The sequence below is a fragment of the Eimeria tenella genome, genomic scaffold (assembly GCF_000499545.2).
Source record: "Eimeria tenella Houghton genomic scaffold, Eth_scaff1, whole genome shotgun sequence".
Taxonomy (NCBI): Eukaryota; Apicomplexa; class Conoidasida; order Eucoccidiorida; family Eimeriidae; genus Eimeria; species Eimeria tenella.
Genome location: NW_013541457.1, coordinates 292,634 through 313,289, shown reverse-complemented (window position 1 = coordinate 313,289; position 20,656 = coordinate 292,634). Strand labels below are relative to the sequence as shown.

Here is a 20,656-nt window from a genome sequence, read left to right as displayed (position 1 = left end):
CGACGTTGTTCTTGAAGTATTTGGTGCTTGTGCTCTTAATGGTGCATACGTACTTGCTCGTGCCGTACAGCAGCTTTCGCGAGCGTTTCTGCAGCTGCATGCTTTTGCTGGTCTAGAAAGACAGCTTCCTCTAGAATTGGCAGTGTCCTCTGGATGCACTCATAAACTGAAAACAAAGAGAATGTTTCAGGGGGTTGATACTATTGAGCTGTCACTGTACAGGAAGCACCACAGTGGCTGCATCGCACGTTACTGAGTTCAACTACACACAGTCAGCTGATTATTGTCCACAAAAGCAAGACTGCTGCGTAGAGCATTGGGTATGCGAACCCTGGCACATGCGTGCTTGTAACGCGGCATGTTGCTGTTGTAGTCCTCCTGATGCGCTTGAGATACAGGAATCAAGCTCTCACGGCCGAAGTGGGTATGCGGCGCAGAGGAGAAGACCTTCTTTGGCCATAGAAGTTTTGTGGATATGCTTGACGTTTGGTCCAAACATGTCGATTTATTAGAGGTGACTATATACCGTTACACGTATTTAATGTATCCTCGCTGCGGGTCAAGAATGCACTTGGTGGGGTGGAGCGCCGATGGTTTGTTTCCGTCTTTTTCTTGGTAAGTTTCTAGAGGCATTAAACTGTTTGACTTGTGTGTCCGAAATCCATGTTGTTAGACTGCCTCTTGCACCTTCTCAGCAGGTTAGTGCAATAGTGCTTCCCACTAGAGTATTGCACAGGAACAAACTCTATGGGTTGACGCATTTATCTTTTGCAGGAATGAAGATGCAACAGTTAAAGAAACCTGCTACAGACTAGGCCCCCAACGTTTCCTGCCGATAACGCTGGCTTCGAGGCTTGTAGTGTGAGCCCAGCGAACGGCGGCATGCATACGCAGGGACCCCAGTGGCTAGTCTTGTTTAGTATCATGCTGTACACGTCTGCAGGAACGTCTGATTGCATTCACAAGCCCACATAAGCGTGGCTTCTGTGGCAAAAAGCGAACGCGTGTAAAATACACAGCGTTTGTGAAATAGAGCTGCTGTGGTCTCGGATGATTTTCTGGATATTTCTCGAGTCATCCAGCTGTTATGCTTGTTGCATTCGACAATGTCGGGGAGTCCGGGGCTGCTGCACGAACGGCTGACAGAGAAATGTTCTATTGAGAAACAAGGCGCAGCCTAAAGTCATTCACGCTCTCATGCATAATTTCGACAGTTGCCGCTATTCAAACCATTGAAGCTGTTTGCCGTTCATCCAGCAATGCCGAGGCTGACTCCTTCTATACTTTTCTAGTGGTAGAATGGTGTCAGGCAGGCGGCAATAGGCGATTGAATTGAGATGCATCATTGCCTTGAGGTCATCTGTCATAGCAGGGCCACACTGGAGCGTTATGCGCTTCTTCACATTCAGTGGAAGTGAACTCGCCGCGTTAAACTGAACAATGCACTTTTGTCGCTCAGCTGCCATCTGGGGTAGGAATGATCGACGAACGACATCACCCTGGACAAATTTTACTGCGAGTTTCTTTTCCACGTATAGAGCTGCCAAGAGAGTTAAAGGGAGAAGCATATTGTTGGCATAAATGAGCAGGACGCATATAGCAAGAGCTTGAGGCGGAGACTCAAAAAAAGAAGACAACTGAAAGGGCTGAACCATCTTGACATTTAAACTGAAAGAAAGTAACAGAAAAACCCACAGTAGTCGCGATGCCATCCTGAGGAGTGACTAAACTTTTTTGGCTGGTAGAATCATGGATGAGAGACAAGAGTCATGTTCTTGAAAGTTGATGCAACAGCGGCGACTGAAACGTAGTTTAGGCGCTGAGAGGCGCAATTGTGCCCTTCAGGCAAAGATTGCAGCTGTTTCTAAGAAATGCAATGCTGCCGCTGCGTGAAATCGAGCGCCCTGGTGGCCGCGGGGCGACCGAAGTTCATGTCGCTGCCTACCTTCACCGTAGTGCGCGAGAACTACAATGGGCTCAGTTGGGGCTCCAGAAACCAACAATACAGAAACACTGGGAATTTCAGTTGAACTGGCTTAAGTTCCACTGTGGCTAAGGCTCAGCCGCTGCAACCCGCCGTACGCTGTGTCCCCAGACAGATTCCGATGCCACCCCGAGTGCAGAGCACCGTCCTATTCCGTGGGGAGTCTAGTTGCAGGCGACAGCCCGTCGCCTTCTGCTTGCCCTCATTGGAGGTCCCTTAGGTAAAGCCAGTGTCAAGGCACCCATTATACGCTCAGCGCGCCTCCCGCATACTACACCGGACAGCTGTTCCGGGATCCATATTTACCAGAAGTAATCCCGACGGGCTACGCTTCATATTATGCACAGTTACTCCGAGACATAACACAGTTACAATCAACTGTGTTGCTTACCGGGATATTGGAGCCTCCAGTCGCCTATCCGCGGATATCTAGCGAAGGCAGTAAAATCATCAAGAACTTTCTGGAAATGGGTGAACTACGATTCACGGTGTATGGGCTAGAACAACCGAAGTGCGGCCTGGAGCTTGCGGAATATCACGAATGGTACGCCATGGGGTACAGGCTAGACCTGAGGGCCACCCGCACGGATAGGAAAAACTGGGCAGAGCTGATGCATGGCATACAACAATGCATTAGCAAGGAAACCCGGGAGTAAGTACTGCCCCGATGTGCCAGCAACTGGTGGAGAGGCAACCATCAGCAGTACCTGACGATGTGGGAGTGCCGATCCCTGCAGCCGACCACGTCAGTTGTGTTTTCTGGTGGGATTGCCCCTCGAGTTGAGCAGCGCGACCACCTGCGAGGAAACGGTGCGATTTCCGCATTGGAGCGCACCAGCTGCAGCGCTAATGGGAGCCGAACCCCCGTGGGTGCAGGCATCTGAGGAACTGCGCAAATGGCTGCATTCGCTGGACGCTAGGCGACCTCCCGCGCGACCGGACAACATCAGTAGACCTGTATTCACAAGGGCGAGAACGAACCTCCGTAGCCCGAAGTACGAGGCGGAAGTGCACTGCTACGACTCTAAGGGCATGGGACATACGGTACGGGACTGCTCCTCCCTCGTCCCGGAGCGGGGTTCTGCGGAAACATGTATGCGATGCGGTGGATTGAGGTACTACTCCAAGGATTGCTACACCTCTGCCCGTCCATGGTGAGGCGCTGAGGACGGGCCCAGAAAACAGCCACAGCAGTCCAATGGTAAGACGAAACGTTTAAACGAAAGATCCTAGGTATCAGCGGAGAAGAACGTACTAGGCATGATGCATGTTGCAAGGCCACCATACATGCAGTGGCGACAAAGCCCAACGCCATCCTCGCCTCCAAAGAACGGGGCAAAGGGTTGTTTGGAGGAGGTCACCGAACAGGTGCAGAGACGTCGCAGAGGGGCGCAAGGCTACAGACTATAGAAGAACATAGGCGATCGGAGTTGGTAAATATGTCGCAAATGTAGGTGCCACCCAAGAAAGAAATTAGCTTTGCAGAGAGAGGTCGTGTAGATGACGAGGGCGCTGTTCCAATGGATGGTGCTGACTTGCCTGTGGTGGAAAGAATTTGTGCAGCAGAGGGAATGAAATTAAGCAGTGTGTTGTGTAGCACGGGTACGACTGCAGTGCTCCGCGTTGAAGTGGGTGGGAAGCCTTGTAAAGCACCCCTAGATGATGGGGCTTTCAGCTGTTTCGTTAGCCCTAATACAGTGGAAGGCATACAGTTCAAGGTGCGGCAGCTACCAAAGCACTGTGTGTTTAATATCGCCAAGGGGGACAAGTTGCATACTGATCACGTTATGAAGTGGCTAACAATGTGGTGTGCGAGAGAACATTTCTCGACAAACGCTTTTGTAGGACCGACAGCCTAACAGTTGTTGCTGGGAATAGGCTGGTTCACTGGACATACGGTAGCATGGTATTTCCAATGCATCAACCAATCTATTTGCGCGGCAGCTGCTGTGAACTACTCATCGTCGGAGTATGCATGGACCATTCCGCCCCGGGCCGCCCTAAAGGAGCAATTCAAAGGACCCGTGCGGAGCGAACAAACGGCTTATGGGCTAACAGCTGAACATAACTTCGGAAGAAGCGGCAGTGCTTCTGCCCCCGCCTCCTGAAAGGTCCAAGTCCCACACTAAGGCTATAAGCTGAAGATCGATGCTCTACTTCACGAGGCGAGCAAAGAGACGAAGAGCGCAAGGGGTCATCTGCGTTTCCGGGCTAGCCTTTCTTGATACTGCGGCGACCACGGCTACCAACTCTACGGGCTGAAGGGCAAACGGAGCTCCGCTGTGAGGTGGTCGCTCACCACGCCACTAGCGCTGGGGAGAGTTCTCTTGTAACCGCGGGCTACTTATAATGACAGCCATACATATTGCTTGCTATATTTTTTGCTATCGGCATGACCTGCTGCATTCCAGCGGGCTGCGTCCAGATTCGCAGTGAAATGTGTACGGACTTTACTAGTGACGGCTCCCAGTTTCTGAACTTTTCTTTGATCGGGATGCAGAAGGTTGTCGCTGGAGTATTCCACGGCTTCTGTGACAACAGCGGGATGCAAAATGTTTCCAGCGGAGCGCAGCGGCTCCAAGCGATTCTGTGGTATAGAGACAAGAGCGATCCCTACGAAGGGCGCTGTCTGCCGCAGCCAGGACAATGGCAGACAGCGGGGATCGTTTCTCTTCATTGTGAAAGAAGCTGTCATATGCGTAATTCAGGACGGGGACGACGTTCAGCGTGCCTTCACGTCAACGCATTGGCTGTTCTGGATACAGAACCCGTAATGCAGTATTTCAGGACGCCCAACAGCTCATAGTGGCGAAACGTTGTAAAACTCCTCAACTGGATTGACAGTAGGCAACTTGAAGCCTGTCATGAGAAGAGAAAGAATCCAGCACAGTAATCTCCATGTGCACTGGTGCTTTCATCGGCAGGTAATAACTTTCGGTCAGCACTGCAGCTAGATCTAGGTGCAAGGAAAGCAAAACAGCTAACTGGGCAGGAAACAAAAGCCGTAAGACCCCTAGATATTTCAGCAAATTTCTGTTGCAAAACCTCGTGTAATCGCGAGATGGCCAGGTATACAATGCTGACCGGGATAGGACTGCGAGCTGAGGACGGAGAAAAAGCTACAGAGAGATAATGGTACTGCAGGAAAATTCACTAGCAGCGGACTTTATGTCCTCTGGTAAACACATTAGAATAAGGAATGTTTAAAAGTTTCTGTTTCGCATTTTGCCGACCATGGGTTATGGTGTCGGGATCACGTGTGAAGCACCTACGCATACTACTGCAGACGCCAATGGCGGCATGAGGCTTTTCATGTTGCGCTGTTGGGTCTTCCTGCAGCAAATTTTTTCCAAGTTAACATGCGGCAAATGGCCAACTCCGGACGCTGTCGCAAAGCGTATTCAACGAGCTCTGCAACAGCCATCCACCTTTTTAGATGATGGGCCTCTTGCCCCTCTTAAAGTAGCCGGGCCTTTGTCACAACCAGCTTCACAATATCGCCCTGAGAGCGCAGTATGGAAATGTTTACCGTCGACCCCACAGAAATATGCGCGACGGCAGCTCTTTCAGCTCGCCTGCTAAGTTGCATTTTAAGCAAAATCAGATCATCGACTGGATACTTGTTTAAGTTGTACTGTTGAATGCAATATACCTGTCTCTGGCTTAAGTGAATTAGAAAAATCTGAACTTGGTTTCTAGTGAAAAGGCGGCAGAAAAGCCCAGGACGGCAACTACAAGGCACAGCAATATGTTGCCAATCCCGGCTCCTGAATACTCTCACGGAATGGCGAAGGAAAGGACGAGGCTGTAGATATTGAAGCAAGTATATACCACGAGGTAAAATCAGCGTTGCGTCTGGCTGAGGGACGAAGCAATAACGCGTACGCAATGGCCCCTTCGCAGCAAAATGTCCCACTGCTCTCAGAGAGAAGATGAAATGCACGGGTATTATGCCGACTGAAATACTGCTGCTGCCTTGCATGCAGTCCTAAGTCTCGTGTGGCCGTCGCGACTATGCTCACACGTACTCTTCGCATCTTCGACCGAAAAAACAAAAGTTTTGTACACGGTGTACCCTTTGTTTGGATGTGCGGTCCCTTCGCATGAGTGAACGGGTGGCTTTCATTGGCGTCGCACATATCCTGGCGGATCCTACAGGGAAGAACAAAACCTTCAGCTTGCCGGTACAGCAACCTGCTGCATCTCGCCAGACAGCCCTGCTCAAATTGATCCAGAAGCTCTACGAGTGCCTGGAAGCTAAAAATATTGTGCACCTTTGCTCCGGCGGAACCACCGCCTGCCTCGAGGCAACTTAGATTGCATGTGTACTCCAGGTGACACTTGTTTTCTGAGTTGCCTCTGCCATGGCCACAGGACAGACCAAATGCCAATATTCACTTCATGGGTCTTCACTGAAAGTCTGAACCAGATTGGCAGTATGTGTTTTACATGCCGTCTATCCCGCCGCCCCCGATATTGCTCACACCACTTACGAATCCTCCTTCATTGCTTGTTAGCCCTTCTACGTCCCTTCGTAATTGCTTTTCTGCCTCCACTGCAGGCTAGGTAGACTCCTCTGCGCCATCAGATCGATTGACCATACCCACCTGCTGATAATGGTAGCTGCTTTCTACATTTAGGGGAGACCTCCATGGGCTTGGTCGCTGTTGTGCCTGCTTTGGTGGTTCATCTACCAGGCTTCCAGCTTGCAGTAGTGATGCCTCCAGAAAAACGTTGAACGCTGGCTTGCTCGTTGAAACGTGTACTCGTTGCGTTTCCAGTGCTGGTGCTTGGTGCCCTATATGGTCTCAGGCACGCCTATGGCAATTCCTGTCATAGCGCTTCACCTTTGTTCGTGTCTTCTCGTCTGTGGCATTCGTTTGTTTAATATCCCCTCCACCTGCAGTTCCACCGCATGCTTTTTTTTTTGTCTGCCCGTAGTTCCTCTTTAAATAGCTTGGATGTCCAGGGGAACGTTGTTGCGCCTCCCTGCAATGGCCGCAGGCCGTGGGGCTTCCGTCGCCTCTTCCTGCAGTGGCGCCTCTATTATTCTGGTCTCCGTGCCTGACATCGCTAAGTGAAGACTTTCCAGAGTAACGCCGCTACCTCCCATCCCGTACCACAGCAAGGTATCGTCTTACTAGTATCGTTACCTTAAAATTGTGCCGATTAATATATTTTGTTAGTTTCTACTGTTATTTCCCCACGGAAACTTCGCGCCTTTGGAGCGGAAGTAGCGGCATACTTAGATGTCCTAAAAGCAAAGAAATTGATGACTAAAAATGAGCTGCACAGGATATGCACTCTGCTATTAGGCAGAGTGATCGACGGGGAGAAATGACTTTCAAATGATAGCAGCTGGCAGGTTTACAAAGTTTAAAAAAGCCAGAGCTAGCATGGTTGAAATACAGTGAATCAGGTTACGAGAGTTTTGATAACTCCACGATGAAGCTGATTACAAAAGCCTGACGATCCATCATACAACGGATTGAAGTAGCAAAGAAGGATTGGAATAGTACAAAGTGTGCTGAACTTGTGGAAGGGGAACTGAAAAAACTGTTATATTATGATGAGCCTTAATATTTTACATTATCGAGCAGTTGTTCAGTGGAAGATGAATCAAACTTGGATTAGCCTGGTTCCTAACATTTTCTGTCACTAGCCTTCGCTTTCGCTTCCAAGGTTCTGAGAAGCCCAAGATACTACTCCGTGCACAGCCCAGCCAGAAAAGATACTGGAGATTTCCGTTTCTACCTAAAGCTGCAAACCTTGTGGAGCCGTGTTGCTTTGGGCTCCAGCTGTGGACAGCCTTGTTCGTTCATAGCAAAACTGTGCGATGCATGCTCTCTGGAGCGTCAAGCGGCTACTACTTGCGTAGAAGTGATTTTAATACAGTGAATATCCGTCGTGGAATACGACTAAATTGCCTCTATATCAAAGCGCTAGAGCTATGGCTGTAGAATGTCCCAGAACTCTATTTTGCTTTCGATTTTTTTTGAAAAAATTCCTATGGAAGCATGAACTGCGCGATTGGAGGCGTTGGATTCTCTCCAGTTGCAAACAAAAAAATACATGTCGGCTGATGAAAAAAAGCGTAGATTCTTTTGCTTATTACAGACGATACCGGTTATAACACCTTCTAATTTGCGATTGACAACTTTAGACATATTCGTGTTACAGCTAAGGTTTCTGTAGAGACGCAAGAACCCTCAATCTGCGAATGCGAGTTGCTTCAGCTCCCCAGTTGTCTTTGAGTACTACATAAACCCGCTGTGTCACCCAGCCAGCTCCATCGCAGAATGCATCGCCGTTGCCCACTATCTGATCTTCAGTATTCTGCAATTCACCAGGAGGCTTGTCGAGACAGAATACTTGAACGGCCTGAGTTCGTGCACAGCGATACTCGAAGCTTCCTACTCGACACAGCTTTTCAGCTTCTTTAGTACCCCATGTGGGGAAAATCTCCTTGCTGGAAAGCAACCTTGGGCAAGCATCTTCAGTTTGTCCTTCTAGGCGAACGTAGATGGAAAACCAGTGCATTTCAACAGGGTCGCAGTGCGGAGATGCTGTTGCAGTTGTTTCTATGGCAATCGCAAAGATCAGAGCACGTCGCCCCAGGGAAACAGCTATTTGGCCGTGCTTCTCCGTAAGCAGGTATGTAGCGTTGCTGTCGTAAACGAGGCGGCCTGGATCATTTTTGTAATTGTAGAGAGGGAAGTAACTTCGAAGAAGCCTCGTGTCTTCGAATTCTGGAGCTGCAGATAGGGGCGAATGAGCTGTAAAAGTATCACTACGCATGTTGGGCATCGCGAACGAAGCTACTGCTTGCAACAACTCTGATAGAACAAGGGCTGCTTGGGAGACACCCCCAGAAGTTCGAGCATAATCGATAAAACCGCCAGCATTTCTTGCCGCGACATCTTCTCCTAGAGCCTGGCATTCTTTCAAAGCTGAATCGAGACCTATACCACAAAGTTCTTCTCTAGATTCATCGCAAGTATACCCGAGCAGTGCACACTGAGGATGCGCTTTACATGGGTGAACAAGATAAAAGCGGCCACGTACTGCTGTGCTGCTGTTTCCAGGGGAGTCCAGAGGAGCACTGATCTCAGCAAAGTTTGACCACGTGGCGGCGTTGTGTGATCGTTGCCAAACCAGATAGCAAGCACAACTGGCAGCTACAAAAGCAGGTACTGCCCACCGTAAAGGCTTTCGTGAACGTTGCGCAGGCGGATGCTCTCTAAACTTACGAACTAGCCACCCGATCAGCTTCCGAATGCCAAAATATCTCATCAAGAACTCATGATACAGGAAACACAAGCTCTTCCAGGTAAGAGTGTGTGCCTCCCTCTTCCTGTAGACAATGAAACTGCTTGCATCTGTAGACTCACGACGACCTGGACAAAGAGTTTGTCTTAAACGTTGTAAACTCCAGAATCGTGGCTGCCCTCTTGCAGGCATTGAGACTTTGCGACCTGTCATGGCTTCTGGAAAGAACATCTGCGCAGGCGAAAGCAAGATCTGATGATCATCACCATTGTCGCTAGTCTCAGGATTTTGTAGTCCAGCCGTAAACCTGACAACCGACGTGTCGGAACTCTCTGTTCCTCTGCTGCGACCACGACGCTGCTGTAATGATGATAATGGGACATCGACACCAATGCCACTGGATGTCTCATGGCTTTCACTTGTTGTTGCAGAGATGTTGGTCGGTCCGTTCTGTGTTTCTGTCACCACGGGTAAATTTAACGGAGCAGTTTCCTTGGAGAGCCGAAATTTTCTGCTGTGATTGTCATCACTTGTAAGGATAGTTGGAAGAGTTGGAGAAAGGCGCCGTATGCGGCGAGGCCTATTTTGTCTCACTGACGTTGCCGCTGCTTGCTTAACTTTCTTTGAAGCGCGTTGAGGACTTGTGTTTCCTGTGTTTTCTGCATTAGGACTTCCTGTAGTGGTCCTCGAGCTTATCGCGCCTTGCAATGGAAATGCGCGGTTCCGTGGTGACAATGCCGGCTTGTTATTTCCCCTGCGAGCTATTGCAGAGCTCTTTTTCGCCCCTTGAGGGGTGACTGACGACTCCAGGGGAATAGTAAGTGAAACGTGAAGGCCCAAGCGATCGATACGTGCTCCACTTACGGACACCTTTGGATCTGTCTTGTTTAAAGTAAAAGGACCGGCAGTCGACGCATTGAAATTTTGGCGATTCTCTGGCACAGGAAGTGCTACAGCGCCCCTACGTTGCCTTGTCGTCACCATGGTCTTTGCGCCATACGTCGGCACCACAAATACATGCAGAAGACTGTTTGCTACTTCACTTCTACAATCGTAACGTCCTGGCGTAGGACCACTGTTGTGCGCCCGTTAACGCGATAGCATGTTCCAATGCATCAGAAACAATAAGTTGCGATGCCTGAAGGCATTGCTTTGCAGGCCTTCATCCGTTAGACAGAAATATTTTGTTTATGCACATTTTTTTTTGATTGTGCTCCGAGTAAAAAGCTGCACGGGAGCTCTCTTCAGAAAACCATTATAGCCTACAGCGGTCTGGAATTCACACTTCAAGCTTTCGATCAAAACGTATCAGTATCCTTCTGCATCACTTCTAGCGCTACAAGTGTTTGCTATGTCTACTTTTTTTCTGGCAATGCCGCTAGCCGTTTGCTTAGTGGGCCAGCAGGATTTGTGGGGCTTGCATGTACTCAGCACTGCAGCTCCTTCAGGGCCCCAAATACGGTAGGTGTCAGCATCAGCTGTGTTCGCCTGTTTCTGAATCCTAAAGGAAAGATTTTATTACAATAAACGCATGCCAATGTGTGAAGCTTGGAAGATACGAATTGAAGGAACATGCACTAATCTATTCGAAGCACGACCAGTGACTGCGGTGTATATTGAAATGACGTGGAATGCTTTGAAGAGAGCTCCCTGATGTATTTTCCTACTCACACTAGCAGGAAGAATTCGAAAATTGGCGTTGATCGTCCCTGAGCGTTAGGCTTTCCAAGCCTCCTGGAGGGCTTTGCCCCAGCACTGCCTGTATTTTGCTCTGTGCCTGCTCTGAGCACTTGGGAGTCTACCATCATGTTAAAACCAGCTAAGGGTAGAAGGCGTGATGAATTGAAACTATTGAACCTATCACTGCAGAGAACCACTCTTATACCTTGTTAACACATTTGACATACATGCCTCGACTTTTGGCATCAATATCGCTCGTCAGCTATGAAACAAGGCAACTAGAACAGAGATATGCAAAGATATCTCATTGTCAATACAAAACAAATGAAGAGAACAAAATGATTAAAAACGAATGCCTATGGAAGAAAATTAAAATTGTCCAGAGAGTGCTGTCCAACTCGTGTAAGAGTGGTGACTAATACACTAACGTTAAAAAGTTAACAAAAACGAAGCCGTGCGGCTAAGTCGCGAAGGCGCAAAAAGGACAAGCAAGCAGAGAGAGGCAGTGTCAATTAATGCACACTTGTGGGTACCTTCGAAAAATCGTGGCCCTGTTTCTATCTTTTTTCGGGCACTTGCATTGAGTTCCTGGACTAGCCTTCGGAGTGGCACCACAGTTACGCATTACGAGCACCTGGGCGTACTTTGGTGATGATGAGGAGCACTGTGCAGTAGATGCCATGCAGTAAGTCCAACTGTGCTGAAGAAATACCAGCTGCAGTTGCCTTGTGATTCAGTGGATCTTTTTGAGTGCCTAGATTCAGTCCAATCTTGTTCAATCCATTGGGAAATTGGTGCTCCAAATGGGGTTCCGTGGGAACGAATAGACTTGATGTTGCCTTGATGACAAACTAATTCCAACGCCCACACTGTTTTACATCGATTGACTATGGAAGGCGGACCGACATCTCCGTTATGTTTACTCGAGTCAAGCAACACAAGTCTTAAATAATTACGCACACAGTCTGCTTAGCGTGCCGGAATTAACGCCCACCTAAACGAATTTTTTCCTCACAAATTAACCAGAAGCTCGTTTGCCTGCTTATCCGGCTGACGGTTATGCTGCAACAGTGGGTTCGTTTTGTTCACAAAGCAACCCGCAGCTACATTGTTGTAAAAGGGCAAGCAAGAAAGGCTAACCGAGCAATCCGCTAGCCTTGCTCATTAGAGGTCCTTCGTTTTCTACAGCTGTGCGGACAGCTACCATTGGGGTTTGTGGGTTTGCGAGTGCTGAGTATGGCCGCTGAGACGCTGAGAAGAAAGATGCCTATTTCGTAGAGAGCTACCACTGGGGTTAATAAGTTTGCGAGCGTTGAGCGAGTGTTGAGTACGGCCGTTGAGAAGGAAGATGCCTACTGTGTAGCGGGCAGTACTTTTTGTAGGACAAATGTCCTTCCAATGTGGTCATGCATAATTCTTCAAGTGGCACAGTAGTACATTCGTGGCCGCTCTAGTGTAGTGTGGTGCTAATATTTTCATTGGGCTGACAAGAGTCCAAGGAACAAGCCTTTTACTTGGGAATAAAGACGCAGAGCTTGCGAAAACAGTCCTATCTACAAGTGTACTGGATTTTTTAGTATATTAGACTAATGCAAGTAAATCGCTTTGAAAGCGCCGTCAAACCTTGAAATTTTCTGCCAGCTGCGTCTGCAGCCAGCCCCTTCTTGCTGTGGTAGGAATGGTGTAGAGGGTAGCGACAGCGCCAAAGTTACGCAGCAAGCACTAAAAAGAAGAGCTTGCCCCCGAAATTATCCAAGTATTGAATGCTTCTTTGTGAAAATGGGCATGCCTTCTGTAGTTTTTTTCATTCTTGAGCACAAACCATGTGCTTTCTGTTAGATCAAAAGCTGGTATACATCTCTTTTCCACAGAGGAAAAGATGGACAGTATACTTCCACCAGGATTCACGCAGCTACACGATCGGCCGGTAACCGCGTGGTTGATTTCCCTATTCGCGTAATACAGGCAGAGCCTTCCTCGGGATCTTGCAACCTACTGCGCGTGTCCCAATTCCGTAAAAGTCCGTGCAATGAATCCCTTTAGCGTCTCTAAACTTTCCGCAGCAAATGATGAACACCAAGGAACACAGGTGATTTCTCGCCATAAAAAATACCTGCATGTATTGGTTTTACCAGTACAACTGGGAACACGAGGTGACGCTGTTCGTTGGCTCCCCGTAGTTTTCCCCATGTACCGGACACTTTTGTCTCAACGCTCAAACACTCACTGTGTAAGGCTGCAAGGGCCATATCTATAGCAAATACGGACACTTAAAATATGTAATGTAATGCTTTCACAGAAAAAAGACGCAGCAGCAGGCAATTAGACACTTTCCATCGCGAGGCGCCAATTCAACCGCGCGAAACAAAATTTGACTTTCTTTAAAGTATTCTCTCTGAAGTATCTATCCAGGGCTCTTTCAAAACTGAATAACATGCAAGCGCGCAGTTGGGCTCCTGCTGCTGCAGCCGTTCTATAGTCTGCCCTCGCTTTCCCTTTTACGCTTGTTCTTGCCATGCACTCGCTCTTTCTTTTTGGCTCGTAATTTCCTCAGCCCTCTTGTGACTCTCATTTCCCTGCTATTTTGTGCATTTGTAGGTATTATATTAGTGGAGAGGAACCTCAAGAGAGAACTCCTCGCCTTCTGTTACCGTGCTCCCTGAATTGACGTGGAGCAGCTCCCCGAAGCCTGACAGCAAGAGCATGAGCTTTAACGAATGGAGCGACAGTGTTCACTGAAGGGACAAATCGGTACGAAGCCAGGCAGGAAAGAAGGGAAATGAAGACCTTGTAGCAATGAGCTAAGTGTTTTCTCGCATTTTCTGAAAGTACTGAGGGCCGCCAGGTGAGAGGCTGATTGCAGTCTTCGGTGCGACTTGGTTAACTGGGAGAGCGGCACTTTCTTGCTACTGCCAGTTAGATTCTTGGCAGGAGCACAAAACAAGGGAGTTGTCTTCTGGACAGGGCCTGGAGTACGACACCGTCTTGGAACTATTTTGGACCACGAGTAAAATCTTGGCGCGAATCTGCAGCTGCGCCGGAAGCTGCAACCTGACTTCGTGAAGTTTCAAGAGAAATTGTTGCTTTGCTTAACGCTTCTAGCCCAAAATCCCTCATGGGCGTTGCCTTTTTCACTCCAGCGTCCAAGGTCTGTGCTCTTGATTTCCCTCTCATAGAAAGCAGCTTAGAGACTTTGGGAGACTTGTCAACTATGATCTGTTTAACCGAAGGTATGTTTAAGCCGTACTTTCCTTTGCAGCCTGGCTCGGGCGGACTTTTGTGTGACTGTGAATAGTCCGACCAGGGCAGGCAGCAGCGGTACTCCGACCCTACGCCATGCCACTGGATGAAGGACGATTCTGCGGTGCTGGCTTTTCTGCCTGAAGCTCCAGCTGCCTTCCTCCTAACTTTCATACTGGTAAGAGTGGCGATTGGATGCAGCCTGCAGTTAAAAAGTAAGCTCTCATGAACTAATAACTCTGTGCCGCTAAAAGTTGTACGCCGCCGTCGCTGCTACTCGACGGCGAGCTCTCTTCACAAAAATGCACTTCTTAATTCCCCTTTGCAGACCTAAAACTGCTTATATAACAAAGGAGAGGCATCGAAAGCAACAAGTCCGGGCAAAGAACTCTGTGCTCAATAGCTGACGCGACGGCGCAAGATCCTTTGTGCGTGACAAGTATAGAGATCCTGTGCAAGCCTCTCTTGAGAATTGCGCACACACGCGGCCCACATCACCCGAGGACAAAACTTAACAATATAGAAAACAATTTTTGTATCGTTTTACATTACACCCAAACTTTCCTGTCAATAGGGATTTATTGCCCCGCTTGATGCAGCGGAACAGGCCCGTTAAGCGTCACTGGACAGGCGCCCAGTACCGCCTATATATTTCCTGTCCTCCAAAGCAAAAATCCGAAATTAGTGTTTGCGTCAGACAATCTAGCCACCTACAATGAGAGACCTCTTATGGAAAGTATAGGAGCACAAAGGCTGCCGGCATCTAAAACGTAGTGGCAAAGAACCAGCGTGGACCGGCGGCCGCTGCTCGGCGCGCAGAGCATCCGCTTATTTTAAGCCCAAAAATTTACTATGTGGGATTCAAATGAGTGTGGCGTTCTAGAATTGATGTTAGAGAACCGATAAGACGTCTTACGCGCCAGTAGGGAAGGTCGCAAGAAACTACGATAAGAATGGTTGCACCAAACAGGAGACATATGCCTTGAAAAAAATATTGTGCTTAACGCAGGGAGGAACAAGGGAGAAAAGAATAAAAGTGGGAAAAATAGGAAGGCTAAGGCGCAAAAATATACGAAGGATCGGATGAAACGAGCGGGTGGGCACAGGAGGAGAAATTAGAAGTACTACAAGAAAAAGAACACGGAGGAAATGTGGCGGATGAGACAAAAGCAGATAGCCGTACCAGCCTGGCCTCCTGAGAGGCCAGGCTGATCCCAATTAGCCATGTCATTCGCTGGATTGTACTATTCTTGTCCGCATCATTTTCCTTACCCTTACAACATCTGTTTGCGCGTGACTCACTATGTGTACGGTATTCCTTAGTGATCAAGACGATGGAAGGAACAGCCTTGCGTTGCTGACACACACGCATTCAGCGGCAGGCAGCGGGATCCACGAAACGCTTGGCCAATTTTGAAGCAACTTTTTGCTCGTTAGAAAAGCAGTTTTCATGAAAGAAGACAAAGTGGTCTATTATAAAAGCACAGAGGCACATGGTGCCAGAATGCTTAGGAGCCAAAGCACTCGGATGGTGGATATGTGAAGCTGCCGAGCTGCCGCATGATGACTGGGAAACACAGCCACCACAAAGTGAGAATGCAGTGAAAAAAGAATAAAGTTAGGTTCAAAGCTCAGACTACGTTGCCACTGCAAATTTGGCAGTATGGGATGGTTTCTGGTATCCTTTTTTTCCAGCACATTCTGGCTTTATGGTGATGGTGTTGTGTCTGTCTCCCCGTCATCGCTCTCGGCCCATGCTAGACCCCTTCGGTTTAAGTATGACAGACCAGAGGTATTTAATCCTTTGCATGAGTGTAGCAGCCGCCACAATGATTTGGGCGATGACCGCTTGATGCTTAGTTACTAGCGCCAACCTACGGCGTCTGAATACACCGTGCACACAAGGGATGTGAGGGATCCCTTTGTCTTTTGCAGAAAATGGGGTTTGTTAGGGTACTTGTGACGAATTTTCGCAAAACCGCTCACAATTTTTCCGCTGTCACCAGAAGCGCAAAACCGTAAACAGCAGAGTAGCGCAGTTCGGCTAAGCAAAACAGCTCTGAGGAAAACCTCACAGCTTCAAACTGTCTTTTACTCCAAACATCTTGCCCGAGAAATAGACGACGGTTTAAGTCATTGTCTACCTTACGTAATCGCCACAAGCTGCGAGTTAGTCCGCGCCATTTCATCGTACTCCCAATTACTCCTGATTAGAAGTTACTAAATCGTAAGTCTTTCGCTGCGTTCTTAGGAAAGGAATTGTCCCAAAACAATTTCGTTTCGCTTGGGGAACGAACTCCCTGAAACGGGAGACACACTGAAAAAGCATCGTTAGAGTCTTGAGATGCCAACAGCCTTCAGATATGTTGGATGAAAGCTGCCGTTTTCTATCCGTTATCTCATTTGGAGCCGAAAAGTGGGCAGCTCGTGAAGACAGGATGGAGGCTGCTGTCGGACAACCAGTACAGCGTGAAAGTACCGTGAGTTTGGGACGTTCCAGGATGTACCGGCACTCATTTCACTTCGTGTCATTTGCTCACATAGAGAGTAATACATGGTATGTGTGAACCATACTGACTCACTACGGGTGCTTTTCAAGGCTGTGCAGCTATTAAGGCATTCCAGAAGGACGTGGCATAGAAAGTTAAGACAAACCACTGCGATAGTCCACGCAGATCATTTCTCTTCGAGTTGCTGCTCTAATAAAATAGAAAATAATGCAAATAGATCGGGAAGTGGCGAATTTATCTTGCCCATTGAAGAAGCCCCACAAAGCCAACAAACGAGGCTCGCCAGTTGTGTGACACTCAGAGGAAGCGCAGGCAGTTCTGAAAGGCAGAATGGAAGTTGTTCTTGCACCGCCAGTACTAGTTGAAGATGGTGTTGCTTTCGAGCGTGCCAAAGAGTGCCCTCAATATTTTGTTTTAGGCTTACAGCCTCTGCATACTGAGAAAGACGTCTGTAGTGCGCCTTAATCGCATTGACCCAAGATTCGATTTCTTGAGCGTTCTTGTAGGAACGCTTGTTCCGACCTGTTGCGGTAGAAGTACGTCTTGGCGCTTTCATTTCTAGGGTGCTAAAACAGGTGTCAAGTCTTCCAAGGAGTGCATCATCACGTGACTGCAGGGAACTAGGTTCACCTACGACAAATCTTCGTCCTGTCTCGTTCTTGCCGTCCGGCACCTCATGTTCATTGCAAATATCTAGATTTTTTGAAGCCGTAGGAAGATTGAAAAAAGATGGCTGAGATGCTCTTCCCGAAATATCAGGCCTTGTGGGCCCTTTCACCAGTGAAACGGCCTCCATTCTATCGCAGTTATACATAAAATCAGGTAGGAGTGGATGTGTTTGATTCCTGTTGCAGCTTTTTCCGTCAGTGCCGTTGATGAATCGTCTACCCATTGGCGGGCGCATGTCTTTTTTATTACCGAGGAGTCACACTGCAGTTGTGAGGCAGTACTATTGTCCGATGCTGTGCAAATAGACGCCCCTAGAGGCCCTATGTTTCTTCTTGCTTTTTCAGCAGAGGATGAGTGCAGTCAAGTTATATGCTGTCAAATACCAAGCGAAACGCACAGCACACAGAGATACGAAAGTGAAACTGTCAAAAAGACAGACAGTCAGCCCTACTGCCAAGAATTCTAAGTGCCTGCACACTCTCTGTGCCTGGTAATAACAACTCCAGCCCATTCGTTCTACTGTCTTGCGTGTGAAAAGAATAAGCTATTTGACGAAGCTAACTGCTTTCTAAAGAGACAGGCGAGAACGTCACCAAATAGCAGGCGAACGAGCCCATGATGCTCCTTCCCCAGTGAAAAGTTTACGCTTGTTTATTTGGTTAATATAAATTGCTCTTGAAAAATTGCGCAAAGTAAGCAGTGACACTGCTAACTATAGACTCCACGGCGAGGCTTCTAGAGTGAGCTCGTACCTGTTGTGGTTGAAATCTGCGGAAATGAATGGCTCACGAGGATGCGAACTGTTATAGGGGCAAACTTATTTATAGACTCGTTAGGCGAAAATATGCAAAAAACAACGTCTTTTTCACTCAGATGGAATATGGGAGAAATCACATACACCAGAATGCATGCGCAGACTTGCCGCGTTCACCAGCCAGGCTACTGCGTTGTCCTCTAATCGTCAACGCGCACTATGAGACACAATGCATTATCACAAGTTCTTTCATGTTTCTTTTTTGCCATTTTCATCCGTGATTTTCCCCTTAGTGGGGCGTTCGATGCAACGGCAGGATACTTATGTCTGTCTCACCGAGCCGCTGAATGGTTTGCAATTTCATCTCACTGGGTGAAAAGATATAGCATGCATGCTAAAGCTTTCAATAGATAAAAAGAATAAAATAACCCTTCATGCTACAGCAAAGTTTCCCCTGCAGATCATTTAGATTTGCCATCAAGAGCGCTTCACAAGAAATAACTTTGGCTGGACGTCCTTGCGACCACTGACATGAACGGATGCAGTTTCTACATGCAACTCCATATACAAGCTGTTGAGACCTGCAAATAAAATACAAATATAGCATATGGTATCGAAGTCGGCAAGTAAAACACAAATATAGCTCTAGTGCAGAAGCTAAAGGAGCATCGATTTGGCACGATTTCCCACAGAATTCATGAAACAGCAGGGCAGCGTAGCCACTCTTGCCTTGCGCGCAAACTCGAAAACGTCAAACCTGAGTGCGCTTCCATTTGCTTAAGTGTTGCAACCATCCGAATTCATTCACTTGCGTCCCCCCGTGCAAAGGGAATAAACCAACGGTCTACTGTAAGGCGTTTAGCTGGCACGTTTGCCCTTCGCGTGCGCAAAATTAGCCTGCTGGCTGCACGTGGGCGCGGCAGTTTTTTACCCGCTGTAAATGGCATCTTGAGACTTCTTCTTTAAGAAAATTTTGTAAAGACAACCTTGTTATGAAAAGTTTTCTTGAGAAGGGAACATTCTTCGTAATCTTGCTTTCTGCATGCCCTCGGCCTCCCGTTAGCCCTAGCTTTAAAGCCCAAGACCCTAAACAGCTTCCTTTTGGCTGTATTAATGTGGATTTTAATCTAATTTTGGTCACGGGGACGGGCAAGGAAAAAGCCTAGCTAGCCTACGGTGGCAAGGCAGTCTCTATAACATGCTGCAGCAACGCCTTTCAAGGCGGATATGGTGCCACCGTGCAAACATCAGCAAGACAAATTCGACTACAGGAAACGATTTTGGATGGGTGAGTTGCTCTGCGTGCTCCGCCCCCGCATCGTCGCCTACATTGGCCGGCCCTATAGAGTAGCAGACATCATAGATGCATGCCTTCAATTGTTGCTAAATACATTGGCAAATGTTTTAGTTTGACACGTAATGGCTTTCATGTTTCATGGAAGAAATGCGTACTTTGACTAGAGAACTGGGCATACACGGCAGCAACCGGCATCTGCGTCAGAAGCAGAGGCGATGCAGAGAGCACGACTTTTTGCTTTGATGGTTGGAATGGAGACATACACAGGGAGAAGCTGTAAAGCAGGCCCACAGGGAAAGGACATCTCAACAGACGCACAACAGAAGCTCAGAGCAGCGACGGCAATAATGCTGCGGGCGCGAGCAGAAAGGACATCTCAAAAGAAGCACAACGAAAGCGCAGAGCAGCGACAGCAATAATGCTGCAGGCGCGAGTAGGAAGAAGACACAGCACTTTCAGAACGAAACGCGCCAAAAAGACAATCCATAAGCTTCTTTTAGTGGTGACAAGCACTGCGCAGAAAGAGGAAGTTGTAGTGCGGAGAACTCCAACGTAACCTGGAAATGGCGTCGAAGACTATAATGCTGGGAAAATAAGTAGTAGTAATCAGGTCTTCGTGCATAAAGTAGCTGAGTGGACCCTACAGTAATTACGTAACTACGTTCCTGTAAATGTGGGATGGCCTGAGACAACACTCTGCTGAGGAAACCCCCCTTTTTATGAAATTGATACCTCCAGTAATGCTTTACCGCCTATGGTCTGTGCTGTGTGAGACAGATCGCTGCGTGCTATCTTCTCTGAAAAAGTAGGCAGTCGAGTATATTGAGGCGCTGCCAATGAGAAATTGTAGCATCAAACTCGACTGTTAAAAGGTTTTGCCTGCTTTCTGTAACGACAGAATGGTGGACGACCCATTTCTGCCAGGGCGCCGATACATCCAGATGCTACTCAATGGGTTAAGATATAGTTGGCTGAAATGAGCTGGATTCCTTGTCAACGCTATACACGCAGTAGGATTACTGGGATTCTCCTGAACCGCAGCCCAGCAGAGAAAGCTCATGACGTGTTTAGCAGCTCACGAGGCCTGCTGCCAGAAGGCTCTACTGTATTGAGGTTCTTTAGGAGGATTTTCTTTTCAAGTTTTAAACCTTTGCCATCGGTTCTCAAGAGAGCGTGAACGGGGTGAAACCTGCGTGAATTCGCTGCAGACGCGCTTGGGTGCAGTTGCAAGAGAAATTGCTGGGCTTGCGAAC

General features: G+C 48.1%; 2 protein-coding genes across 2 annotated transcripts; one reads left to right on the top strand and one right to left on the bottom strand.

Moving 5' to 3' along the window:
- Nucleotides 1–4,536: 4,536 nt before the first annotated feature.
- Nucleotides 4,537–4,758, top strand: ETH_00004810 (uncharacterized protein; the record flags this gene model as incomplete). The annotated part of the gene is made up of 1 exon (XM_013372353.1): nucleotides 4,537–4,758. The coding sequence occupies one exon, from the start codon at nucleotides 4,537–4,539 to the stop codon at nucleotides 4,756–4,758; it is 222 nt and encodes a 73-aa protein (XP_013227807.1).
- Nucleotides 4,759–8,164: 3,406 nt separating this feature from the next.
- ETH_00004805 (uncharacterized protein) lies at nucleotides 8,165–10,237 on the bottom strand (the record flags this gene model as incomplete). The annotated part of the gene is made up of 1 exon (XM_013372352.1): nucleotides 8,165–10,237. One exon carries the CDS (start codon nucleotides 10,235–10,237, stop codon nucleotides 8,165–8,167), a length of 2,073 nt encoding a protein of 690 aa, XP_013227806.1.
- Nucleotides 10,238–20,656: the final 10,419 nt, after the last annotated feature.